The 27,197-nt window shown below is 39.6% G+C and overlaps 4 protein-coding genes across 6 annotated transcripts; all 4 read right to left on the reverse strand.

Moving 5' to 3' along the window:
* Positions 1-3,158: 3,158 nt before the first annotated feature.
* On the reverse strand, positions 3,159-6,595 carry LOC120744129 (class II histocompatibility antigen, B-L beta chain-like). 2 transcript variants are annotated; one of them, XM_040048289.1, is made up of 6 exons: positions 5,973-6,595; positions 5,851-5,876; positions 5,610-5,775; positions 5,007-5,300; positions 4,782-4,916; positions 3,159-4,442 (listed from the first exon to the last, which is right to left on the reverse strand). In XM_040048289.1, the coding sequence occupies exons 1-6, from the start codon at positions 6,022-6,024 to the stop codon at positions 4,393-4,395; spliced, it is 723 nt and encodes a 240-aa protein (XP_039904223.1). In that variant the 5' UTR covers positions 6,025-6,595; the 3' UTR covers positions 3,159-4,392. The 2 variants fall into 2 exon arrangements, with proteins under 2 accessions (XP_039904223.1, XP_039904222.1); XM_040048288.1 differs by having other exon boundaries at positions 5,610-5,876.
* Positions 6,596-7,725: 1,130 nt separating this feature from the next.
* Positions 7,726-9,278, reverse strand: LOC120744126 (H-2 class II histocompatibility antigen, A-Q alpha chain-like). Its single transcript, XM_040048283.1, has 5 exons — positions 9,236-9,278; positions 8,866-9,021; positions 8,490-8,732; positions 8,083-8,364; positions 7,726-7,994 (listed from the first exon to the last, which is right to left on the reverse strand). The coding sequence occupies exons 2-5, from the start codon at positions 8,918-8,920 to the stop codon at positions 7,741-7,743; spliced, it is 834 nt and encodes a 277-aa protein (XP_039904217.1). The 5' UTR covers positions 8,921-9,021; positions 9,236-9,278; the 3' UTR covers positions 7,726-7,740.
* An 8,702-nt stretch (positions 9,279-17,980) lies between these two features.
* LOC120744127 (class II histocompatibility antigen, B-L beta chain-like) lies at positions 17,981-21,425 on the reverse strand. 2 transcript variants are annotated; one of them, XM_040048285.1, is made up of 6 exons: positions 20,794-21,425; positions 20,672-20,697; positions 20,431-20,596; positions 19,828-20,121; positions 19,603-19,737; positions 17,981-19,264 (listed from the first exon to the last, which is right to left on the reverse strand). In XM_040048285.1, exons 1-6 carry the CDS (start codon positions 20,843-20,845, stop codon positions 19,215-19,217), a joined length of 723 nt encoding a protein of 240 aa, XP_039904219.1. In that variant the 5' UTR covers positions 20,846-21,425; the 3' UTR covers positions 17,981-19,214. The 2 variants fall into 2 exon arrangements, with proteins under 2 accessions (XP_039904219.1, XP_039904218.1); XM_040048284.1 differs by having other exon boundaries at positions 20,431-20,697.
* Positions 21,426-22,545: 1,120 nt separating this feature from the next.
* LOC120744130 (H-2 class II histocompatibility antigen, A-Q alpha chain-like) lies at positions 22,546-24,093 on the reverse strand. The gene is made up of 5 exons (XM_040048291.1): positions 24,058-24,093; positions 23,688-23,843; positions 23,312-23,554; positions 22,904-23,185; positions 22,546-22,815 (listed from the first exon to the last, which is right to left on the reverse strand). Exons 2-5 carry the CDS (start codon positions 23,740-23,742, stop codon positions 22,685-22,687), a joined length of 711 nt encoding a protein of 236 aa, XP_039904225.1. The 5' UTR covers positions 23,743-23,843; positions 24,058-24,093; the 3' UTR covers positions 22,546-22,684.
* Between the last annotated feature and the right edge of the window lie 3,104 nt (positions 24,094-27,197).

The following is a 27,197-nucleotide window of genomic DNA, read 5'->3' on the forward strand; positions in this document are numbered from 1 at the left end:
CAAAATTCATATAAGTATATCAACCATTCACCGATTTATTTCTTTTCTTCAGACTACGCCGGATCTGTTAATATCAACAACGCTGCACACTCAGAAATGTACAGCTGATTCTTCCCGTCAGACCGCGCCGGATCTGTTACTTCAGCACAATAAACACTGATTTTCCTTCACAATCAGTTTACCAAGAGCCACAAAACCATTTCTGACTCGATTTTCTGAAATTCTGTGTCACTAAAACATCCTGACAGCACCAGGTGTTTTCTGTCGGACTTCCTCGTCCAAAATTACTCTTTTTACTCACAAATAAGTGTCTCCTACACGATCACCTCTATGAACCAGCCTCGACTTTGGTGTGTCCAAGAGCAAAAGATCACCAGATCTAAGCGCTCTAGGGGGCATATAAGGCTGCAGTAGGTCCGACAGATACCCTGGGGCCTGTCCATTCAGTGCTTAGTAGGTCACCAATAAAATTTTATAATTAATTTTAAAACAAACAGGGAGCCAGTGAAGAGAGGCAAGCACTGGGGAGATATGTTCATGTTTCTTCATACGTGACAAGACATGAGCTGCAGCATTCTGGAACAGCTGGAGCTTTGCTAGACAAGTCTAGCTAACGCCAGCATATAAAGAATTACAGTAGGCCTACCGTATTTTCACGACCATAAGGCGCACTGTGCTAAAAGGCGCAGTCTCAGTTATGTGTGCCCTTACTGTATTTAACACACACATAAGGCGCACTGGACCATAGGGCGCATACAAGTACCGTATGCGTATTTAAAAATAAAGCGGGAGCAAACCTGAATTCGGTACCTTACTCACATTTCTATTGCCGGTAATCGTCATCATCAACAACACACAAGCATACAAGTGTGCATATTTAAAAATAAAGCAGGAGCAAAACTGAGTTTGGTACTCACATTTTTATTACCAATAATCGTCATCATCAACAACACACAAGCATACAAGTGTGCGTATTTAAAAATAAAGCTAGAGCAAAACAAAGTTTGGTACTCACATTTTTATCATCAATCAAACCCATCGAAGTCCTCATCCTCTGTGTCTGAATTGAACAGCTGCGCTAAATCTCCATCAAACATGCCAGGTTCACTGTCTTCACCGTCAGAGTCACTTTCCGTGCCGTGCGGCTCCTCGGAAACGATGCCGGCTTTTGCGAAAGCTCGAACAACAGTGCCAGCAGACATGTTAGCCCAAGCATCTACAATCCATTGGCAAATTGTGGCGTAACTTGCCCGGCACTGCCTTCCACTCTTAGTGAAACTGTGTCTCCACCGGTCATCCATCGCTCCCAGGCCGCTCGCAGCCTTACTTTGAACGGGCGGTTCACACCGATGTCCAGCGGTTGGAGTTCCTTTGTCAGGCCTCCCGGAATGACAGCAAGCTCACAGTTCATTTGCTTCACAAGTTTTTTCACATCGGCTGTGAGATGGGCACGCATAGAGTCACAGATCAACAGCGATGGTGATGCGTGGAAAAAACCACCTGGTCTCCTTACATACACCTCCCTCAGCCACTCTTTCATCATTTCCTCATCCATCCAGCCCTTTTCATTTGCCTTAATGATGATTTCTGCTGGAAACTTCTCTTTAGGCAAAGTCTTTCGCTTAAAAATCACCATAGGCGGCAGTTTCTGTCCATTAGCATGGCAGCCAAGCACAACAGTAAAAGAAGACTTTTCATACCCCGTTGTGCGTATCGTTACCGTGCTGGTCCCCTTCTTCTCCACAGTATGACTCACCGGGATGTCAAAAGTGAGCGGGACCTCGTCCATGTTTGTGATGTGGCTGGGCTGGATGTTTTTGTCGCCGATGTGTTTGCTGCAGTAGGAGCGGAAGATGGCCAGCTTTTCCTTATAATCCGCTGGAAGTTGCTGCGCTACCGTAGTCCTGGTCCGGATGGAAAAATGGCACCGTTTCATAAAACGAAAGCACCAAGACGGACCTCCTTGGAAATGTTCAATGTTCATCTCTTCAGCTAATGAAACTGCTTTTAGCCGAATGGTGACCGTCGAAACGCTTCTCCCGCTCGCTCTTTGCTCGATGATCCACCGCTCGAGTCTTTCCTCCAACTCGAGCCACCTCGCCTTATGTCCGCGGAAACTCAGCTGCGTTTTCTTGACCTGCCGGAGCTTGTTTTCCAGCTTCCTCCATTTGCGAACCATCGATTCGTTAATCTTAAATTCTCTCGCCGCTGCTCGATTTCTATGTTCCTCCGCGTAGCTGATGGCCTTCAGTTTAAACTGTGCTTCGTAAGCGTGTCTCTTTGCCATTTTCAGGGTTGTTAAAACAACGATGTCCTGCATAATGCACATACCTGTTCTTTTATACAGGTATGTGCGATTGTCCCGGTATATACGATCAACGCCCACACTTCACCCTTTAACGTTCTCATGGTGTTCTCTACTACGTCCTCCTTACAACACATAGGGCGCACCGCGCTATAGGGCGCGCCGCACTTTTTGAAGAAAATCTAAGACTTTTAAGTGCGCCTTATGGTCGTGAAAATACGGTAATCAATTTGGGATAGAATGAAAGCACAAATTGCCCGTTCAAGATTTTTAAAAGATAAAAATGATCTCACCTTGGATTAAAGCCTTCGTTTAACCCTTTAAGACCTACCACAGAACCAAGTCCACCAGAGCTTATCTTTAGATTTTTACATGATGTAGTGCCATTGTTGGGAAGATTTCAAGTTGCTATACATCAATACAACCATTATAGCCCAAATTTTAATAATATGTATGCATTAAGTCCATAGTAACTACATAAATTGCAAAAAAGTGCAATAAACTACAAAAAAAATAGAAAATCGTTTTTGTTTTTTGTTTTTTTATATATATTTCTAGTTAGAGAAACTTAAGAGGTTTATCCCTCAAAACTGTAAATAAAACAAAGTTGCACAAAATAGTTTCCAACAACAGAAAATTTATTTTGAGTGTCTTCATAGTTTTATTTTTGAGGTGCACCAATTTTTATGTACTGCAGGAAAAACCGAAAAATAAATATTATAAAGCAAATTTGAAAAAAAAAAAAAGCATCTGCATCAAAATAAACTATTTCCAGCAGTGCAATTTGAGTTCTAAGCAACCCAGAAACTATTCAGAAAAGCATAAACTCAAACATGACTTTTAAAACCACCAGTATAGGCTTATAAGGCCCTGAAGGTTAAAAAACTACATTTGTCGATGATATCACTTCCGGTTTCAGGCAGGTAATGGCGGACATTCGATAGTTTGCGCTGATGTATATTCCAACGTAGGAAGTGTTATGAACAGCTGATCAGATCGGCAAAGCGTGTTTCTGGAATATTATGTTTTTGTTGCTGCAAGTGCTTTTTATGCAATTTTTGCAAAAACTGAGCGTGCCTGCTCCGACCGGTCTTATAGGGTTAAAGAACAAACCCTATAACCGCTGTACAACTGAGCTAATCTGTTTCTCAAAGGTGAACTTATTATCAAATATAACCCCCAAATTTTTAGCATGCGACTTGACAAAAGGTTCTAGACTGTGCAGATTAAAATGTGAGGTGGTGGAATTGCAACTTGGTCCTAAAATGATCACTTCGGTTTTATTGTCATTGAATTTAAAGAAACTAAAGGCCATACCAACCTCAGTAACACTATAAAATTTGATGCTGTTTAGTTTTCTGCCTTCATTTATGTTTGAAGTGGTAGCAGAGCTGTACATTTTAATTTCTCTGAGCCAGAACATGGCATATCATCTTTAGATGGAAACTAGCATGCTAACACCCTGCTAACTTCTAACTCTGTTAAACTTCATAAATTCTGTTTCTCATGGATGCCTGGATGTTAAACTTTATTGTTCCATCTAGTAGAATAGCCACACTGAAGATGAAAGAATTCAGACAGTTTTAACGCTCAGTAATGTGACAGTGTTTCTTTGACTTTGGGACCTGAAGAGGAATTTAGACCCAGAAACAGCTGATGACGTCAGACTTAAAAGGCAGAAAAAGAGAGGCATAAAGGGGAAGCCAAAAGCTCAAGTAAAGCAGGCTGTGAGTTGTACCCTACCTACTTAAGTACAATATTCCATCACTGAAAAGCAAAATTTCCAGCTTACTTAGTTTTTCTCAAATGAACTGAGTTGATGAGCTTTTTGAACAAAAAAGTACTGGTAACTTAAACTGAGTTCTAATAACAAGTTGATGAAAATGGAGTTTAGTCTACTTAATATTTTTAATTAAGCACAATATTAGGTTTTTACTGTATAACTACATTACAAATGTATCCTCTGTCCCGTAGGTAAAAAATGCAAAGCCCCAGTCACTCACAACAGACATCGTTATTCAGAGAGCTGTGATATTTGGGGCATCTTGGATGGAGCGTGCCCGTATTAATAGTGTTTGCTCAGGCTGTTAAGTTGCTCCAGCTTCAGGAAGGGATTCCACAGGAATGAACACTTGTCCTGTTAAAAAGAAGAGCATATTTATCATTTTAACAACTCTATTGGTCAGATTTACTAAGTTAGCAAAACTTAATGTTGTTGCAACCACAGAAAAGGCCCAATTTATGAACACAGCAAGAGCAGCATAGAAAAAAATGATGATGATGATGAGGCAACAGATCTACTTAATAATGATATGCGCTGTAGTAAGAATAGGAACAGGTTTTTTTTTAGGATTCTCTTGAAAACAGAAGGTTAAAGAGACAAAGTCATGAAAGTTACTGAGTGCTGGGCACACCGAGGCTTTCAGTCTTAGATCAGAATATGTTATGTTATGTACACTTCTAACAAACTCCTTACTTTGACACACAGTGATGTATGCAGCAGACTTCTTATTATAGTAGATGATTCCAGATATTGCAATAACAAATCCAATCACGAGTCCGCACAGTCCAACAGCTATCTGAGTTCGTTGTGCCACTGGGAGGGAGGGGTCTGAAACAGTGAGATAAAAGTGAAACTCGTAATTATGCAGCTTCAGCTTTATCTCTCTACCTTTAATTGGCATCACAGCAGCAAACTTACCCCAGACCACAAACATCGGCTCGGAGAGACCAAGGTGTTCGACCATACAGGCAATTTTTTCTGCTGAAGTTGGGATGTACTCCAGATAGGAATGAGTCTGGTAGTACCAGTCACCATCAGGCATCACGTCAGAGTAACTGACATCTGTGGTCACCTCCTGGCCGTTCCTCATCCACATCATTCTGATTTGTTTTGGATAAAAGTTGTAGGCACTGCACACAAGCGTAGATGCATGCTCGCCATTAGGCCTTTTCACTGATTTTAGTCTGACGGTGGGTATAGTTGTCAGATTATCTAAAAAAACACAAGTTCCATGCTTATGATTAAGAAAAATACATTAATGCACCTCCTCTGTGAACAGATGTATTCCTTAAATATATGTAATGTATCGTAGAATCGTTGTCAATTATGGCATACTTGGAAATCAACTGTAATGTCATGCAACTGAGCAAAACAAATGAAGTACTATTTTTATTTATAGTAAAATAAATATAATAATCTTATGTCATCAAAAATTATCAGAAAAATATTTGATGTAAAGATTTCACGGCATCAAAACTCCATTCAACATTTTAAAACATTATTAAGAAACAAATCTCTTACATATGGATTGGATGAGGTCTGATGTGTCCGGACACAACAGTTTCCTTTCAGTCTTTCTTGTTAGTGCATCAAAGGGATCACTGTTCCACCTTTTTGCTGCTTCAATTGAATACGCTGTGAATCCCGTCCAGTTGCCTCTTGTGCTGTTGTACTCCATCATCAAGTTCTTATTAAAAATACTAGTTAATATGTACTCGGTTTTTTCAAAGTGTGGCCCTTTGAATGTACAGCATGCTCTCACTTGGTAAAAGTCTTCATCTGTGAGAACTGAAATAAAAAGAAAGAAATGTACTGATGTTAAACATAATAATTCGAATTTAATATTTCACTGATTTGTTCAAACAGAAGACCTTTGCAGCTCACCTGGACTGAAAAGAGAGGCAGCCACAAACAGGATAAGCTTACGAGTGTACATGTTTCATGTGTGTTGTACGACGATTCAGGAAGATGACTTAATCTGCAGCATTTATATGTTCACCAAAACGAGGAAGCGAAAGCAGATAGGCTGATATAACAGTAAAACACTCGGTGGAAACTCCCTCTATCCATTACATTTATGACAATAACTGATAATGATTATGACTTTGCTCCTTTGTTTAGCTAGCTCTTGTTTGTGCACTAATACTAGATGAAGTGACTTCTGTGGACAATCAAACTGTTGTTTGACAATCAGAAACAGTAGAGAGATGTGGGAGCATTTTATGTTGAGACTGTAAAGAAGAATGTTTTGAACTGTAGATTAAATGTGCATAAATTATAAAGATTTGACATGTTGGTTAATTAAGTTCTGTTAGATTTTGTAAATGGATGATGTTACGGCCCTAGCAGGGCCTCTCTCCTCCTGAAGGTGCCTGTGTGGGCGTGTCACACTACCTCTTCTGCCTGAGGTGCCACCTTTCCCTTTTACACAGCTGACTGACGTCAATAATTAAGGAGATTTAAGCCCAGGGAAAGGTGAGCTCTGGGCCAGAGTGCCATTTTGTGTGGGTACAGCTAGTGAGCTGAGTGTTTGCGGTGGTTTCCAGCTAGTGAGCTGCGCTTTCCTTTTGACTTTTTGCTTTGTTTGACCAACGCCTGAGTTTTGTTTGTTTTCTTAAATGGTGATAGCGGCTTGTCCGTCTCTTTTAGTTAGTATAAATTGAATCTTTAATAAAACTCTTTAATTTAACCCTTTTGCCTCCTTGACTCCTTTTTCTGACCCGGTCACTTTTTGTTACTTCCCCCTCCCCGCCTAGACCCCTCAGGGGAACGTAACAGATGATAAGCAGATGAAAAATTCATATAAAGAACCCAACTCTAGCAGCAAATGAATGTTTAGATCTTAAAATAGATTACAGAATTCAACCTACAGAAAACATTGTTAAGATATGCTTTCACTTTTCTAACAGCTCTTGTGAAAAACATTACTGAAATTTTCTTGTCGGTAAAGTGAACTGTATAACAAAACCTCATATTCTGTCGCAAAATAAGGCACCTAAATAATCTCTGCAACTAACTACAAGCTTCTTAAAAACTATTTTTCATTTTCAGTAAGTTTCCAGAATGTTTTCACTTGTATTGGTTTATTTATATATTTTTTAAACTTAGTTTTCACATCTGTGTAAATAATAGTGTAGTAATTAATAATACTTATGAAGTGTGATGACTTACAATCAGGTAGACGTCTCAGCAACAATGTGTTTAATTCATTTATGGATACATTCTTTTTTTCTAGTCTGGTTTTTATTTTATTTCAGTTGAAAAAACCCCCCCCACCATTAAGTCTTTTTTCTCATTCTACTTGGCATAATGCACCTAATATGATTTTAGAGTTATGGATCATTAGTGAGGCATATTTCAGCGCTAGAATACCAGTAATGAAGACTTCAAGCTCTGCACTAACGCTAAGAACCAAAAATGTGCTGCAGCGTGTCACATCTAAAAGTGTCGTGTGAAAAGTGCTGGTATCACCGTTCAGCTTTACTGCACAGTATTAATAGTATGAAAGAGTTTTATTATAGAAACACTGACACATCAGCCAAAGAACTACTGCTTTATTTTTTAACTAGAAAGACTTAAATCTGTGGGACTAGTGTATTCATAATGGAAAATGTCAATTGTCGCTGGTAATTTTAACACAGCATATGAGCCATTACACAAGGAATGAAAATAAGAGACAGTTCAGGTTTCTCAGTAAACACAGATGAAAGTTATGCCTGCTGGAAACAAACCAAGGACTATGCAATCTGAGCTCTATAAAATATGTAGTATACATCTCAGCCAGCGGGACCAGAGTTCCCTGCTTTAAAAAAAAGTAGGTTCCTATGAAAACTCCAATCAATCCAAGACTCAGGCCAAGTCCACAGAAGACAGCTGGACCTTTGCTGAGCTCATCTGTTTCAACCTCTGCAGAGGACAGCAGAAAGAAATGATGAATTCTAGACATTAAATCGTAATATATGTGCTAAAATATCTGAAGCTTCTTTGTTCTCACCCCAAAACTTGGTCTGAGGCTCGTCCAGCAATTCATGTTCCACAGTGCAACTGTAGATGTCTCCTTTCTCTGGCACAAAGTTGAGGTAGGACAAAACATAAGCAGTCCCATCAGGATTGGACAAAGTTTTGATAAAAGGGTCTTCCACTGTTACTTCTACATCATTCTTGGTCCACTTAATGTTGATCGAAGGAGGAAAGAAGTGGTTGATGAAGCAGATGAGGGTATTATCTTCCCCTGTTATCACTTCATCTCTGGGGTAGATGATGAATTCTGGTGGTTCTAAATTAAATGAACACATGATTTTCTTAAATTCAACTTTCTGGTTTAAAAAAAAAGATCTAAAAAACTTGCAGCATAAACAGTGAAAACTGAACAGGAAACATAACAGTTTGAGTTTCACTGACCTTTTTTCTTTATTACAGACTTGTCTGGCTTCCATCTGTAGATGTCATTTTTGCACATACTTCGATATAATACTGCATATTTGTAGGCGTCGGGTAAACGAAAACTTACGGGAATTTTGCTCTCCCAAATCAGAAGATCTTTTTTAAAGTCTGCATAGTATACGTCATCACCATCGAATGCTGCACAGATTTGAGTATCACTTGAGTCAAAACATCCATAGATGTGACAAAGTGTATGACTTCCTAGGATCAAGTGACAACACAGTTAAAAACACAGTGTTAATATACTCTAAATGACAAAAACAATAAATTGTAAATACATCTTACAAGATGAAAGTTTACGGATTAACCAGTAATGGGAAATAATGATACCTACCTTCAGCCTCGACGCAGGCTGCTGTAGACAAAATAATTATGGTTTTAAGGAACATATTCAGTCTGTACTTCTCGGTGTTCTGCCTTGTCTTTAGTATCAAAGTTGACGTTGATACAAGACAACTTCCTCATTGTTAAACAAATCATATAAATGTTGCTGGGAAGAGAACAGGAGGAGGGGAAGAGTCAAGTAGAACTTGCTGAACAGCTTAAACTAAGATAAATACAGTTTATTGAGCAAAAAATCAAATCCAAATAAACACATTCACTGTGGATACTGTTGGGTTTTTATGAGAGAGAAGCCAAAAATGCTCAAATTATCAGTTTTCACAATTTATAATTAAACATTTAGAATTTCAAATTAGTTTTACATGGTGCCGTGGACCTCCGTCTCTCTGGCTCAGAGACAAAATGTTGTCAAGCGGCGGCTGTGTGAAGGCAGGAGAGGTAGTGATGTGATGTTCTGTATCGAGGCTTCGAAGCGTGTGTCGAGTAATGGAGGGGGCGTTTCCGCGATGCGCGTATCGAGGCTTGCTTCATTTATGGGAGGAGCTGAAAATGATGACGTCCGAAGCCTCGCTGCCCGGCTGTACCACGTGACTGGTTCATGAAGTGGTTCGGACTTTGCCGCGAGATATGACAGCGATATAAACCCCTCAGACTTTATTCAAAATGTAGGTGTTTGATGGAGAGTTGCGGTTAGTGAGAGTGTGGAGACAGTTTGGAGGTTTATGAGAGTGAGGAGAGAAAGTCAGGAGAGAATGGAGCCAGCTAAGAAGAGGAGGATGTCCTCCCCTGTGTGGGAACATTTTGATCTTATTCCTCCCAACAAGGTATGTAAATTTCTACAGAAGATGTATTTTCATAATACTGATGGTGCAATACAATTTATGTTAAGCGGCTTTACTTTTGTACAAGGTGAAGTGTTTGCTATGTGCCAGGGAGCTGGGATATAACAACAACACCTCATCCATGCTTAGGCACTACAGAGCTTTGCATGAGAATAAGGGGAACAGCGATTGTGGAGCAAGACCAGGTGAGCCATCAAATGCCATGATAATATAGCATGCAGTAATGTTACTAAATGATATAACAATATTATACAACTGTAATAAGTTACGTGTGTGATATTTATATTTGTGCTTTGTCTTTATTGTCTTTCCTCAGGAGAGCAATCTCAAATAGATGAAGACCTGGTTAGCATGGTGATTGAGGACTCCCAGCCATTTAGCATTGTGGAGGACAAAGGATTCAAAAGATTTGTTAAACCTAGCTATGCTCTCCCCACTAAAGGTTATAAAAGGTTATAAAAGCAGTGAAAATTTAGTTTTTACTGAATAAAATATGGGCAGGACTGAGGCCTCAGTGTGTAGCTGTCCATACCTCAACGTTACAAAAGCACAACTACTGTCCACACCCCAACCACACCACACCTCACAGTAAATGATCATTTCCATTTTAAGCATTTCCAAATGATCATTTTCCATACTGCCAGTATAAATATACACAGTGTACTGCCATCAATACAATATACATGTTTTACACACTCCTTTTGTTGTTGACATTTACAGGCTGTGTGCAAAAGGCCACACTCTTCAAATTCATGCCAACTAATATTTTTACGTCCAGTAGGTGTCCTACTAGAGCAAATGAAGCTTCAAGAAGCTTTGTGCTGGGGTGAACCAATTGGATGAAAAGCTTCAGTGCTTCATGAGGCTTCATCTGCCCATCACTAAGGAGAGGACCCAAATGCACGGCTCTAGACACACGGGGATGAACTCAAAGGCCGGTCTTTATTAACAGGAACATAAGAAGCCATACAATAACTAAACTGGGAGCAACTAAAGCTGAGGCGCTGGGAAGACACGGTAAATGCACACAACCTAGAGGGACGACGCAACACAGAACAAAGGGACACTCTGACATAAATACACAGAAGGTAACGAGGGAAGTGGGAACACACGGGGAACACAGCTGAAGACAATTACTCATGACTAGGGATGGGTATCGTTTAGGTTTTATCCGATACTGGTGCCAAATCGGTACTTTTGAAACGGGTGCCGGAGCTTAAACGGTGCTCAAAACCGGTGCTTAAAGAATGGAGAACACAAACTTTGTCCAAAAACCTCTCATGTTCAGCTGTTTTTTTGTAAAAAGATAACAATGTTAGCCTTTTCTACAGCTATGGGGCATATATGGTATCACTCTTGGCTGGAAGCAGTGCTTAAACAATGGAAAAAACACAAACTTTGTCCAAATACCTCTTGTACCTTTTTAAGGTAATGTTCTTTCTGTCTGTTATGAACCAAATAGGGCCAGGCAATGACATGAGTGAGGTTTCCCACTTTTTCTTTGGTCATTTTAGCCTTTTTGGCCAGGGTGAAGGGAGTATCTGCCATCAAACAAGAAGACAGCCGCATGTAGCTATGATGATGTTTGCTAGTTCACCTTACATGCATTAATGTAATAACGTGGTTAGCCTACTCAACGTAAATTACACACGAACAACATTAAGCTACTCACGCAGAGAAGAACGGCTGCTGCTGCTGCCATCAAATACGGAGCATTTCTCGGCTTTTAAAAAAAACGCTATGCGTCGCCAGGTGTTTCATCAGATTCGAGGTGTTGCCTCCTTTGCACAGTATCACAGTATCACCTTAAAGCACTTGTTGCAGGCTGTTGAGTTTGCATATTTTGCTGTGAAGTAAAGCCAGACTTTTGAACGCTTCACCTTGGACATTTTTAATCTGTAGCTCTGCTCTAAAAGAACGTACATACCTGGACCCGCCTACTATCCTCGGAAACTTAAAATGATTGGCTAGAATCTAAAGTGTATCACAGCTCAGGAAAAAAAAAGCACCGAAATGTGCGCTGCTTTTCGGTCTGGTTACTACCGTTTATGTCACCGGTACCCATCCATACTCATGACCGAGCAGGGAGGACACGAAACTGAAAATACTGACACCAAGATGTGGACCTTAAACACAACACAGTACACAGAGATGAGCACAGAGAGAGAGAGGCAGAGAGAGAGGCAGAGAAGAAGGATGAATACGAGGGGATGAGGAGAACACAGAACACAAAGGACGGGAACACGGTACCAGAACAAACACCACAATAAAAGCATGGACACAGGGGGAATCCAATACCAAACCAAACAATCCAATGGACATAAGGAACAAAATACAAAACTACAGGAAAACTAAGAACACTGGGTCAAAATGACCCAGGACCATGACAAAATGCTGCTACACTCAGGCAGTAAAGACTTTTATTGCGTGTGGTAAAACCAGAATGTTAACATGATTGGTCAGCAGTTGGAGACTTTAGACCCTGTGTATGCCGGCTTGTACACATACAAGAGAGACACGAGAGTTCTTCTAAAGCATACAATTAATATCATTTTCATTTCTTTTCTTAAAACCTCTATTTGCTTCATCTGCCTAGAGTTTAACTCGTCTGTTTCTCTCTCTGGGTGCTCCCTTGACACAGTCAGTTCCCTTTATGGGCATGTAAAGTTCCTGTCACACACACACACGCAGCTACTCAGAGCCATATTTTCTGTTCCTCTCCTGTTTTTACAGGCTAATCAACCTCTTGTTTTTGTATTTACATCTACAAACCCTCTTTAGTTCTATTAAATCTTGATGTAAAAACAATACACCCTTATTCCACGCACACACTTTTCTCTCAGACTTCCTCTGTTCACACACTCTCCTATGTGTTATTATTACTTATTTATTATTTTGTACAAATCACACAGAATCATTCAAATCGAGTACTCACAACATTCACACACTCAGAATCACTTAAAATATGCTTTCCTAAGAGTACTTTATCAAACATGCTTTTGAGAATCAGAAAGAGGAAGTAGACAACACTCAGTAACTGCGTCTGTCTTCTTAAAGAGAAGAGAAATAAACACATATGGGACAATTCTCCCCATCTTAGACAAAATGTGACCTTAAATGTCCTTTTCTAAGTCATGTTCTTCTCTATACACAACTCTTGGCCTCCAGGGCATAAAACTTTGAACATAATTTTTACTTTACCAGAACTAGACCTAATCTAATCCTGTCTCATTCACTGCTGAAGTTCTAGCTCAATGAACACATGTGTCGCAGTTTAAAATTAAAAGAGGAAGTAACTCACACCCAAGAACTGTGTGTGTGTGTTAATGTCTGTGTCCCTTCAAACGAAGGAATGGTGAACATATATGGTGAGTTTTCCTCAATTTACACAAAATATGACATTAAATATCCTTTTTCTAATTCCTGTTCTTCTTTAAAACACCATGAATGACCTCCAGGTCATAACCTTTGGACTTATAACTCTGATATAAGTCCACACAGTACGGAGAACCTGCAAGTTCAGTTTTTTCTTTTTTAAATTCTCCACACACTTGAAAAACTGTTTGTCATTTATCTGCCCAAGAACTTCATCAAATGGACCTCACCGGGTCCAGTAATCTTCAGCACATGTATCTCACCGCCGCCAGTGAGGATTTAAAACAGTTTCTTGTCAGCATTCACTTATCAAATGGACCGCAGCCAATCCAGCAATATCAACACAATTGTGTATCCTCATGTACACAACTTAATCTTCACTTGTATCACAGCACATCTAGTACTATTTTCAGAAGTACTTCAACATGGTAAACATTAGGGGTGCAACAATACTCGTATCGATATTGAACCGTTCGATACAGTGATTTCAGTTCGGTACGCATATGTATCGAACAATACAAGATTTATAATTTATTTTATCAACTTTCCTTCTGATAATGCTGTCTGTGTTGAGCGCATCAGTGGATCTGCGCTCGATAGTGCAGCCTAGGCGGAGTAGTCGAACGCAGATTCACTGAGCGCAGGGCAAGCTAGCGAGACAGAAGTTAAGCTCTCCTTGCAACATGGCAAATTGAACCTCCCCCACCCTCATTCAGATCTAGCATCTGGAACTATTTTGGTTTTCATGTGACGTATGACCCTGAAGGTAAGCGCGCCATGGACAAAAGTAAAACAGTATGTCGGATGTGTCACGCAATGCTCAATTACATTGGTGGGAACTAGTGCGTTAGCGCAGTTAGCTCGTTAATGTGTTGGCCGTCCAGCCCCATGCACGGGGCGATCCGCAGTAGCTCGTTAACGGAGATTTGCCGTGTTGTGGTGTTAACGTCATTTCAACGAGATTAACGCTGACAGCACTAGTGGGAACACAACGAATATGACTGCACATTTACTCCGACATCATCCTAGTGCAAAGACAAGTAGAAGCAGACAAAAACAACAGGCACGCATGCTACAAATTTTACCCGAGTCATTTAGACAGCCGTTAGCACATGATTCTCCTTATGGGGACCTGATATGTTTAATATGCTGCTGAGAGTATGCCCCAGAAGAAGTGTATAGTATAGCTTTTATTTTGGAAAGAGCCATTTCTCTGTTATAAACTCTTTTCCAAAGATGAGTGATTCCTCAATCAGATAGATTTATTTTTTTATTACTTTGTTGTTTCTGCAACATTAAATTTAAAAACTGTACTTTTGAGTTAAAATATATATTTCTAATTTTAATAAATGACAAATTAAAAAGACATGAACTTTTTTTTTTGGATCGAAAAAATATCGAACCGTGACACCAAAGTATCGAATCGAACCGAACCGTGAATTTTGTGTATCGTTGCACCCCTAGTAAACATTGATTTTCCTTTAAAATCAATTTACCATTAGAACTCAAGATCACAGCTGACTCGATTCTCTGAAATCCTGAGTCAGTTAAACACCTTGTCCAGCTCAAGGTGTCCTTTTCATCAAACTCATCAGAAGTAGACAGCGCCCAATTTAACTGCACATGTTGTTACTGAACAACACACACACACCAGGCAATCCTTCATGGATCATTAATCAACATGCAAACCAACACAGTCCGCATTGATTATTCTTCTGGACCTCAGCGGATCCACAAAATTCATATAAGTATATCAACCATTCACCGATTTATTTCTTTTCTTCAGACTACGCCGGATCTGTTAATATCAACAACGCTGCACACTCAGAAATGTACAGCTGATTCTTCCCGTCAGACCGCGCCGGATCTGTTACTTCAGCACAATAACACTGATTTTCCTTCACAATCAGTTTACCAAGAGCCACAAAACCATTTCTGACTCGATTTTCTGAAATTCTGTGTCACTAAAACATCCTGACAGCACCAGGTGTTTTCTGTCGGACTTCCTCGTCCAAAATTACTCTTTTTACTCACAAATAAGTGTCTCCTACACGATCACCTCTATGAACCAGCCTCGACTTTGGTGTGTCCAAGAGCAAAAGATCACCAGATCTAAGCGCTCTAGGGGGCATATAAGGCTGCAGTAGGTCCGACAGATACCCTGGGGCCTGTCCATTCAGTGCTTAGTAGGTCACCAATAAAATTTTATAATTAATTTTAAAACAAACAGGGAGCCAGTGAAGAGAGGCAAGCACTGGGGAGATATGTTCATGTTTCTTCATACGTGACAAGACATGAGCTGCAGCATTCTGGAACAGCTGGAGCTTTGCTAGACAAGTCTAGCTAACGCCAGCATATAAAGAATTACAGTAGGCCTACCGTATTTTCACGACCATAAGGCGCACTGTGCTAAAAGGCGCAGTCTCAGTTATGTGTGCCCTTACTGTATTTAACACACACATAAGGCGCACTGGACCATAGGGCGCATACAAGTACCGTATGCGTATTTAAAAATAAAGCGGGAGCAAACCTGAATTCGGTACCTTACTCACATTTCTATTGCCGGTAATCGTCATCATCAACAACACACAAGCATACAAGTGTGCATATTTAAAATAAAGCAGGAGCAAAACTGAGTTTGGTACTCACATTTTTATTACCAATAATCGTCATCATCAACAACACACAAGCATACAAGTGTGCGTATTTAAAAATAAAGCTAGAGCAAAACAAAGTTTGGTACTCACATTTTTATCATCAATCAAACCCATCGAAGTCCTCATCCTCTGTGTCTGAATTGAACAGCTGCGCTAAATCTCCATCAAACATGCCAGGTTCACTGTCTTCACCGTCAGAGTCACTTTCCGTGCCGTGCGGCTCCTCGGAAACGATGCCGGCTTTTGCGAAAGCTCGAACAACAGTGCCAGCAGACATGTTAGCCCAAGCATCTACAATCCATTGGCAAATTGTGGCGTAACTTGCCCGGCACTGCCTTCCACTCTTAGTGAACTGTGTCTCCACCGGTCATCCATCGCTCCCAGGCCGCTCGCAGCCTTACTTTGAACGGGCGGTTCACACCGATGTCCAGCGGTTGGAGTTCCTTTGTCAGGCCTCCCGGAATGACAGCAAGCTCACAGTTCATTTGCTTCACAAGTTTTTTCACATCGGCTGTGAGATGGGCACGCATAGAGTCACAGATCAACAGCGATGGTGATGCGTGGAAAAAAACCACCTGGTCTCCTTACATACACCTCCCTCAGCCACTCTTTCATCATTTCCTCATCCATCCAGCCCTTTTCATTTGCCTTAATGATGATTTCTGCTGGAAACTTCTCTTTAGGCAAAGTCTTTCGCTTAAAAATCACCATAGGCGGCAGTTTCTGTCCATTAGCATGGCAGCCAAGCACAACAGTAAAAGAAGACTTTTCATACCCCGTTGTGCGTATCGTTACCGTGCTGGTCCCCTTCTTCTCCACAGTATGACTCACCGGGATGTCAAAAGTGAGCGGGACCTCGTCCATGTTTGTGATGTGGCTGGGCTGGATGTTTTTGTCGCCGATGTGTTTGCTGCAGTAGGAGCGGAAGATGGCCAGCTTTTCCTTATAATCCGCTGGAAGTTGCTGCGCTACCGTAGTCCTGGTCCGGATGGAAAAATGGCACCGTTTCATAAAACGAAAGCACCAAGACGGACCTCCTTGGAAATGTTCAATGTTCATCTCTTCAGCTAATGAAACTGCTTTTAGCCGAATGGTGACCGTCGAAAACGCTTCTCCGCTCGCTCTTTGCTCGATGATCCACCGCTCGAGTCTTTCCTCCAACTCGAGCCACCTCGCCTTATGTCCGCGGAAACTCAGCTGCGTTTTCTTGACCTGCCGGAGCTTGTTTTCCAGCTTCCTCCATTTGCGAACCATCGATTCGTTAATCTTAAATTCTCTCGCCGCTGCTCGATTTCTATGTTCCTCCGCGTAGCTGATGGCCTTCAGTTTAAACTGTGCTTCGTAAGCGTGTCTCTTTGCCATTTTCAGGGTTGTTAAAACAACGATGTCCTGCATAATGCACATACCTGTTCTTTTATACAGGTATGTGCGATTGTCCCGGTATATACGATCAACGCCCACACTTCACCCTTTAACGTTCTCATGGTGTTCTCTACTACGTCCTCCTTACAACACATAGGGCGCACCGCGCTATAGGGCGCGCCGCACTTTTTGAAGAAAATCTAAGACTTTTAAGTGCGCCTTATGGTCGTGAAAATACGGTAATCAATTTGGGATAGAATGAAAGCACAAATTGCCCGTTCAAGATTTTTAAAAGATAAAAATGATCTCACCTTGGATTAAAGCCTTCGTTTAACCCTTTAAGACCTACCACAGAACCAAGTCCACCAGAGCTTATCTTTAGATTTTTACATGATGTAGTGCCATTGTTGGGAAGATTTCAAGTTGCTATACATCAATACAACCATTATAGCCCAAATTTTAATAATATGTATGCATTAAGTCCATAGTAACTACATAAATTGCAAAAAAGTGCAATAAACTACAAAAAAAAATAGAAAATCGTTTTTGTTTTTTGTTTTTTTATATATATTTCTAGTTAGAGAAACTTAAGAGGTTTATCCCTCAAAACTGTAAATAAAACAAAGTTGCACAAAATAGTTTCCAACAACAGAAAATTTATTTTGAGTGTCTTCATAGTTTTATTTTTGAGGTGCACCAATTTTTATGTACTGCAGGAAAACCGAAAAATAAATATTATAAAGCAAATTTGCAAAAAAAAAAAAGCATCTGCATCAAAATAAACTATTTCCAGCAGTGCAATTTGAGTTCTAAGCAACCCAGAAACTATTCAGAAAAGCATAAACTCAAACATGACTTTTAAAACCACCAGTATAGGCTTATAAGGCCCTGAAGGTTAAAAAACTACATTTGTCGATGATATCACTTCCGGTTTCAGGCAGGTAATGGCGGACATTCGATAGTTTGCGCTGATGTATATTCCAACGTAGGAAGTGTTATGAACAGCTGATCAGATCGGCAAAGCGTGTTTCTGGAATATTATGTTTTTGTTGCTGCAAGTGCTTTTTATGCAATTTTTGCAAAAACTGAGCGTGCCTGCTCCGACCGGTCTTATAGGGTTAAAGAACAAACCCTATAACCGCTGTACAACTGAGCTAATCTGTTTCTCAAAGGTGAACTTATTATCAAATATAACCCCCAAATTTTTAGCATGCGACTTGACAAAAGGTTCTAGACTGTGCAGATTAAAATGTGAGGTGGTGGAATTGCAACTTGGTCCTAAAATGATCACTTCGGTTTTATTGTCATTGAATTTAAAGAAACTAAAGGCCATACCAACCTCAGTAACACTATAAAATTTGATGCTGTTTAGTTTTCTGCCTTCATTTATGTTTGAAGTGGTAGCAGAGCTGTACATTTTAATTTCTCTGAGCCAGAACATGGCATATCATCTTTAGATGGAAACTAGCATGCTAACACCCTGCTAACTTCTAACTCTGTTAAACTTCATAAATTCTGTTTCTCATGGATGCCTGGATGTTAAACTTTATTGTTCCATCTAGTAGAATAGCCACACTGAAGATGAAAGAATTCAGACAGTTTTAACGCTCAGTAATGTGACAGTGTTTCTTTGACTTTGGGACCTGAAGAGGAATTTAGACCCAGAAACAGCTGATGACGTCAGACTTAAAAGGCAGAAAAAGAGAGGCATAAAGGGGAAGCCAAAAGCTCAAGTAAAGCAGGCTGTGAGTTGTACCCTACCTACTTAAGTACAATATTCCATCACTGAAAAGCAAAATTTCCAGCTTACTTAGTTTTTCTCAAATGAACTGAGTTGATGAGCTTTTTGAACAAAAAAGTACTGGTAACTTAAACTGAGTTCTAATAACAAGTTGATGAAAATGGAGTTTAGTCTACTTAATATTTTTAATTAAGCACAATATTAGGTTTTTACTGTATAACTACATTACAAATGTATCCTCTGTCCCGTAGGTAAAAAATGCAAAGCCCCAGTCACTCACAACAGACATCGTTATTCAGAGAGCTGTGATATTTGGGGCATCTTGGATGGAGCGTGCCCGTATTAATAGTGTTTGCTCAGGCTGTTAAGTTGCTCCAGCTTCAGGAAGGGATTCCACAGGAATGAACACTTGTCCTGTTAAAAAGAAGAGCATATTTATCATTTTAACAACTCTATTGGTCAGATTTACTAAGTTAGCAAAACTTAATGTTGTTGCAACCACAGAAAAGGCCCAATTTATGAACACAGCAAGAGCAGCATAGAAAAAAATGATGATGATGATGAGGCAACAGATCTACTTAATAATGATATGCGCTGTAGTAAGAATAGGAACAGGTTTTTTTTAGGATTCTCTTGAAAACAGAAGGTTAAAGAGACAAAGTCATGAAAGTTACTGAGTGCTGGGCACACCGAGGCTTTCAGTCTTAGATCAGAATATGTTATGTTATGTACACTTCTAACAAACTCCTTACTTTGACACACAGTGATGTATGCAGCAGACTTCTTATTATAGTAGATGATTCCAGATATTGCAATAACAAATCCAATCACGAGTCCGCACAGTCCAACAGCTATCTGAGTTCGTTGTGCCACTGGGAGGGAGGGGTCTGAAACAGTGAGATAAAAGTGAAACTCGTAATTATGCAGCTTCAGCTTTATCTCTCTACCTTTAATTGGCATCACAGCAGCAAACTTACCCCAGACCACAAACATCGGCTCGGAGAGACCAAGGTGTTCGACCATACAGGCAATTTTTTCTGCTGAAGTTGGGATGTACTCCAGATAGGAATGAGTCTGGTAGTACCAGTCACCATCAGGCATCACGTCAGAGTAACTGACATCTGTGGTCACCTCCTGGCCGTTCCTCATCCACATCATTCTGATTTGTTTTGGATAAAAGTTGTAGGCACTGCACACAAGCGTAGATGCATGCTCGCCATTAGGCCTTTTCACTGATTTTAGTCTGACGGTGGGTATAGTTGTCAGATTATCTAAAAAAACACAAGTTCCATGCTTATGATTAAGAAAAATACATTAATGCACCTCCTCTGTGAACAGATGTATTCCTTAAATATATGTAATGTATCGTAGAATCGTTGTCAATTATGGCATACTTGGAAATCAACTGTAATGTCATGCAACTGAGCAAAACAAATGAAGTACTATTTTTATTTATAGTAAAATAAATATAATAATCTTATGTCATCAAAAATTATCAGAAAAATATTTGATGTAAAGATTTCACGGCATCAAAACTCCATTCAACATTTTAAAACATTATTAAGAAACAAATCTCTTACATATGGATTGGATGAGGTCTGATGTGTCCGGACACAACAGTTTCCTTTCAGTCTTTCTTGTTAGTGCATCAAAGGGATCACTGTTCCACCTTTTTGCTGCTTCAATTGAATACGCTGTGAATCCCGTCCAGTTGCCTCTTGTGCTGTTGTACTCCATCATCAAGTTCTTATTAAAAATACTAGTTAATATGTACTCGGTTTTTTCAAAGTGTGGCCCTTTGAATGTACAGCATGCTCTCACTTGGTAAAAGTCTTCATCTGTGAGAACTGAAATAAAAAGAAAGAAATGTACTGATGTTAAACATAATAATTCGAATTTAATATTTCACTGATTTGTTCAAACAGAAGACCTTTGCAGCTCACCTGGACTGAAAAGAGAGGCAGCCACAAACAGGATAAGCTTACGAGTGTACATGTTTCATGTGTGTTGTACGACGATTCAGGAAGATGACTTAATCTGCAGCATTTATATGTTCACCAAAACGAGGAAGCGAAAGCAGATAGGCTGATATAACAGTAAAACACTCGGTGGAAACTCCCTCTATCCATTACATTTATGACAATAACTGATAATGATTATGACTTTGCTCCTTTGTTTAGCTAGCTCTTGTTTGTGCACTAATACTAGATGAAGTGACTTCTGTGGACAATCAAACTGTTGTTTGACAATCAGAAACAGTAGAGAGATGTGGGAGCATTTTATGTTGAGACTGTAAAGAAGAATGTTTTGAACTGTAGATTAAATGTGCATAAATTATAAAGATTTGACATGTTGGTTAATTAAGTTCTGTTAGATTTTGTAAATGGATGATGTTACGGCCCTAGCAGGGCCTCTCTCCTCCTGAAGGTGCCTGTGTGGGCGTGTCACACTACCTCTTCTGCCTGAGGTGCCACCTTTCCCTTTTACACAGCTGACTGACGTCAATAATTAAGGAGATTTAAGCCCAGGGAAAGGTGAGCTCTGGGCCAGAGTGCCATTTTGTGTGGGTACAGCTAGTGAGCTGAGTGTTTGCGGTGGTTTCCAGCTAGTGAGCTGCGCTTTCCTTTTGACTTTTTGCTTTGTTTGACCAACGCCTGAGTTTTGTTTGTTTTCTTAAATGGTGATAGCGGCTTGTCCGTCTCTTTTAGTTAGTATAAATTGAATCTTTAATAAAACTCTTTAATTTAACCCTTTTGCCTCCTTGACTCCTTTTTCTGATCCGGTCACTTTTTGTTACTTCCCCCTCCCCGCCTAGACCCCTCAGGGGAACGTAACAGATGATAAGCAGATGAAAAATTCATATAAAGAACCCAACTCTAGCAGCAAATGAATGTTTAGATCTTAAAATAGATTACAGAATTCAACCTACAGAAAACATTGTTAAGATATGCTTTCACTTTTCTAACAGCTCTTGTGAAAAACATTACTGAAATTTTCTTGTCGGTAAAGTGAACTGTATAACAAAACCTCATATTCTGTCGCAAAATAAGGCACCTAAATAATCTCTGCAACTAACTACAAGCTTCTTAAAAACTATTTTTCATTTTCAGTAAGTTTCCAGAATGTTTTCACTTGTATTGGTTTATTTATATATTTTTTAAACTTAGTTTTCACATCTGTGTAAATAATAGTGTAGTAATTAATAATACTTATGAAGTGTGATGACTTACAATCAGGTAGACGTCTCAGCAACAATGTGTTTAATTCATTTATGGATACATTCTTTTTTTCTAGTCTGGTTTTTATTTTATTTCAGTTGAAAAAACCCCCCCACCATTAAGTCTTTTTTCTCATTCTACTTGGCATAATGCACCTAATATGATTTTAGAGTTATGGATCATTAGTGAGGCATATTTCAGCGCTAGAATACCAGTAATGAAGACTTCAAGCTCTGCACTAACGCTAAGAACCAAAAATGTGCTGCAGCGTGTCACATCTAAAAGTGTCGTGTGAAAAGTGCTGGTATCACCGTTCAGCTTTACTGCACAGTATTAATAGTATGAAAGAGTTTTATTATAGAAACACTGACACATCAGCCAAAGAACTACTGCTTTATTTTTTAACTAGAAAGACTTAAATCTGTGGGACTAGTGTATTCATAATGGAAAATGTCAATTGTCGCTGGTAATTTTAACACAGCATATGAGCCATTACACAAGGAATGAAAATAAGAGACAGTTCAGGTTTCTCAGTAAACACAGATGAAAGTTATGCCTGCTGGAAACAAACCAAGGACTATGCAATCTGAGCTCTATAAAATATGTAGTATACATCTCAGCCAGCGGGACCAGAGTTCCCTGCTTTAAAAAAAAAGTAGGTTCCTATGAAAACTCCAATCAATCCAAGACTCAGGCCAAGTCCACAGAAGACAGCTGGACCTTTGCTGAGCTCATCTGTTTCAACCTCTGCAGAGGACAGCAGAAAGAAATGATGAATTCTAGACATTAAATCGTAATATATGTGCTAAAATATCTGAAGCTTCTTTGTTCTCACCCCAAAACTTGGTCTGAGGCTCGTCCAGCAATTCATGTTCCACAGTGCAACTGTAGATGTCTCCTTTCTCTGGCACAAAGTTGAGGTAGGACAAAACATAAGCAGTCCCATCAGGATTGGACAAAGTTTTGATGAAAGGGTCTTCCACTGTTACTTCTACATCATTCTTGGTCCACTTAATGTTGATCGAAGGAGGAAAGAAGTGGTTGATGAAGCAGATGAGGGTATTATCTTCCCCTGTTATCACTTCATCTCTGGGGTAGATGATGAATTCTGGTGGTTCTAAATTAAATGAACACATGATTTTCTTAAATTCAACTTTCTGGTTTAAAAAAAAAAGATCTAAAAAACTTGCAGCATAAACAGTGAAAACTGAACAGGAAACATAACAGTTTGAGTTTCACTGACCTTTTTTCTTTATTACAGACTTGTCTGGCTTCCATCTGTAGATGTCATTTTTGCACATACTTCGATATAATACTGCATATTTGTAGGCGTCGGGTAAACGAAAACTTACGGGAATTTTGCTCTCCCAAATCAGAAGATCTTTTTTAAAGTCTGCATAGTATACGTCATCACCATCGAATGCTGCACAGATTTGAGTATCACTTGAGTCAAAACATCCATAGATGTGACAAAGTGTATGACTTCCTAGGATCAAGTGACAACACAGTTAAAAACACAGTGTTAATATACTCTAAATTACAAAAACAATAAATCGTAAATACATCTTACAAGATGAAAGTTTACGGATTAACCAGTAATGGGAAATAATGATACCTACCTTCAGCCTCGACGCAGGCTGCTGTAGACAAAATAATTATGGTTTTAAGGAACATATTCAGTCTGTACTTCTCGGTGTTCTGCCTTGTCTTTAGTATCAAAGTTGACGTTGATACAAGACAACTTCCTCATTGTTAAACAAATCATATAAATGTTGCTGGGAAGAGAACAGGAGGAGGGGAAGAGTCAAGTAGAACTTGCTGAACAGCTTAAACTAAGATAAATACAGTTTATTGAGCAAAAAATCAAATCCAAATAAACACATTCACTGTGGATACTGTTGGGTTTTTATGAGAGAGAAGCCAAAAATGCTCAAATTATCAGTTTTCACAATTTATAATTAAACATTTAGAATTTCAAATTAGTTTTACATGGTGCCGTGGACCTCCGTCTCTCTGGCTCAGAGACAAAATGCTGCTACACTCAGGCACTAAAGACTTTTATTGCGTGTGGTAAAACCAGAATGTTAACATGATTGGTCAGCAGTTGGAGACTTTAGACCCTGTGTATGCCGGCTTGTACACATACACGAGAGACACGAGAGTTCTTCTTTACTTATGTTTACTGTGCTTCTCTAAACGTACACAGGTACACCGTAGAACTGGTGAATACAAATGTACAAGAAAATTATATTCCAGCCTTTAAACATATTGCAATATAAAATTCACAAAATATAAACAAACATACCACTTTGGCCTGCAAGTCGACAAACCAGTGTATTTTGAACTTAGGACTTGTTATCTCTTCTTTTACATTCACACATCTCGACTGTCACCTTGAGCAGCTTCTTTGACCTTTTTTTCCCAAAACAGGAAGTGGCCTCTGGCCTTAACTTAAATGTTAACATGCTCAACATAAAAATAAAACATACAAAGTAAAATGCGTTAATTACATTATCATTACAAGAGCTCCACCTAGTGGTCAAGTACTAACAATCCAACAGCTGTTACACTATGTCTGACTCATGTTTCTTCTTCTGCACCTTTTTGGACATTCCCTAACACCAGAATTCATAGCCCTGTTGTTCTCTAGACAAGTCAGAACTAAAGTTTTATACCTTGTGGTGACATCACCAGTCCTGGCGGACGATCCCTCTCACACATTCCTCAGAGAAGAAGGCTTCTCTCTTCTTATGGCTGTTAGTATCTGAGTCTAAATTCAAAGCTATCCTACAATGCATATCTGTGTGCAATATAGGATCAAACATAATATATATCACATATATATATATCACATCTCATTTGTATCACATATGTGATACAAATTTAGGTAATTGTGTAATATAAAATAATGGGAGTACATGAGCTTAGCAGATACAACAGATGGTAAGTGTTGATGGCTAAAGTTGAGTCTACTCAAGCTCTAATTCATAATCTTTACAAGCGTGGCACAAGAAGAGTTTTGAAGCTTTTGCAGGTGAAGCAGAATCATTGATCTGCCTGCTCGTTGTTCTTATAATAAATTCTAGGTGAGGAGGAAAAGCCACTGGGCACAGGGAGAGCCAACACCCCAGGAACGTTTAACCCACAATCCTGCAATCCTAATTACTGTATTTAGTTAAATGCTGCCACCTGGCATGGCATTTTAAAATCAAGAGCAAACAAGTTCTGCTAACTTTCAAGTTACTTTTTCTGTTTCACAACATACAGTCAGGCTCCACACGTATTTAAATGACAACAACATTTTTGTAATTTTGGCCACAATACACCATCAAAGTGGATTTAAGAGCAAACAAATATTCATGTGATTGTCTAAGGAGCTTGGGAAGAAACGTGTCTGGACTTCTTTAAGTTGGACTTCTGTTTAAGTTGTCCATTTTGGACAGAGAGGACAGATGGTTTGAAAGTGGAGTGAAAGAAGCCATCCATGTCCACTGTGAACAACCATCTTTGAACAGAGGCGGTGGCTTACGACACCAACTGTCTGCCATCTATAATCCAGTTTCGAGATCCTTCCCAGACGCCTTAACGCCCACTCACATCCTGGGCCATTTGACGTCAGGAAATCACATGATAGGGTGGATAGGTTTCACAAGAAGTTCCCCTGAAACCCATTTTCACACTTTGGCTCGTGTGATTAGGTAGGATCATTAGGAGGCAAGGCAAGGCAAGGCAAATTTATTTGTATAGCACAATTCAACAACAAGGTGATTCAAAGTGCTTTACAGAAACATTAGAAACAAGAACAAATAAAAAGCATGATTTAAAATTGATTAAAACAAGCAAACAAACAAACTAACTAAACACACACATTTCACACCTGTTCGCGCGATCTGAACCCTTATCGTAAGGGGAGCTACCAGTCCTTCTGTGGACGAGCTACTTTCTATTTTAAATTCCCTGAATTTAAAATACTCTCTAGACCCAGTCTAGACCCAGCTGGGGAGCTACCCAGAGCTCTAAACCCACTTAACAAACAGACAAACAAACAAAACAGTATATAAAATCAAAACAGATAAAATCAGAAATAGATAAGATCAGTAGTTAGTGTAAGTTTTGAAATTTAAGCTTAAAAGTGTGGATTTGGTGCTTTATTCAAATGCAGCTGAGAATAGGTGAGTCTTCAACCTGGATTTAAATAAACTGAGTGTTTCAGCTGATCTGAGGCTTTCTGGGAGTTTGTTCCAGATATAAGGAGCATAAAAGCTGAATGCAGCTTCTCCGTGTCTGGTTCTGACTCTGGGAACTGATAAAAGACCGGATCCAGATGACCTGAGGGATCTGGAAGGTTCATACTGGGTCAGGAGGTCACTGATGTATTTTGGTCCTAAACCATTCAGAGCTTTATAGGCCAGCATCAGAACTTTAAAGTCTATCCTCTGACGGACAGGCAGCCAGTGTAAAGACCTCAGAGCTGGACTGATGTGGTCCACTTTTTTGGTCTTAGTGAGTACTCGAGCAGCAGAGTTCTGAATGAGCTGTAGTTGTCTGACTGATTTTTTAGGTAGACCTGTAAAGATGCTGTTACAGTAATCAAGCCTACTAAAGATGAATGCATGGACTAGTTTTTCCAGGTCCTGTTGAGACATCAGATCTTTTATCCTTGAAATATTCTTGAGGTGATAGTAAGCTGATTTTGTTATTGCCTTAATGTGTTTTTCTAAGTTTAGGTCTGCATCCATCACTACACCCAAATTTCTCGCCTGGTTTGTGGTTTTTAGATGTATAGATTGAAGTTCTCTGGTGACCTGTAATCGTTTTTCTTTGGCGCCAAAGACTATTACTTCAGTTTTGTTTTTGTTTAGTTGGAGAAAATTGTGGCACAACCAGGTCCATTGTCCCTCTTGGGGGGACACTCCCATAAGGCTTAAATCTGGGACTCTCCACCAGAGGCGGAGCCAGACATTTGAAACACCCAGGGCTTAGCCCTAAAGGGTAGTATGCATGTGGGATTATTTTTTTGGGGGGGGGTTAGAAATGACTGAACGATTAATAGAGATAAGATAAGATAAAACTTTATTAATCCCTCGGGTGGGTTCCTCTGGGAAATTCGGTTTCCGAAAGCACAGCAC

This window comes from Simochromis diagramma, unplaced genomic scaffold (genome assembly GCF_900408965.1).
Source record: "Simochromis diagramma unplaced genomic scaffold, fSimDia1.1 OVJJ01000557.1, whole genome shotgun sequence".
Taxonomy (NCBI): Eukaryota; Metazoa; Chordata; class Actinopteri; order Cichliformes; family Cichlidae; genus Simochromis; species Simochromis diagramma.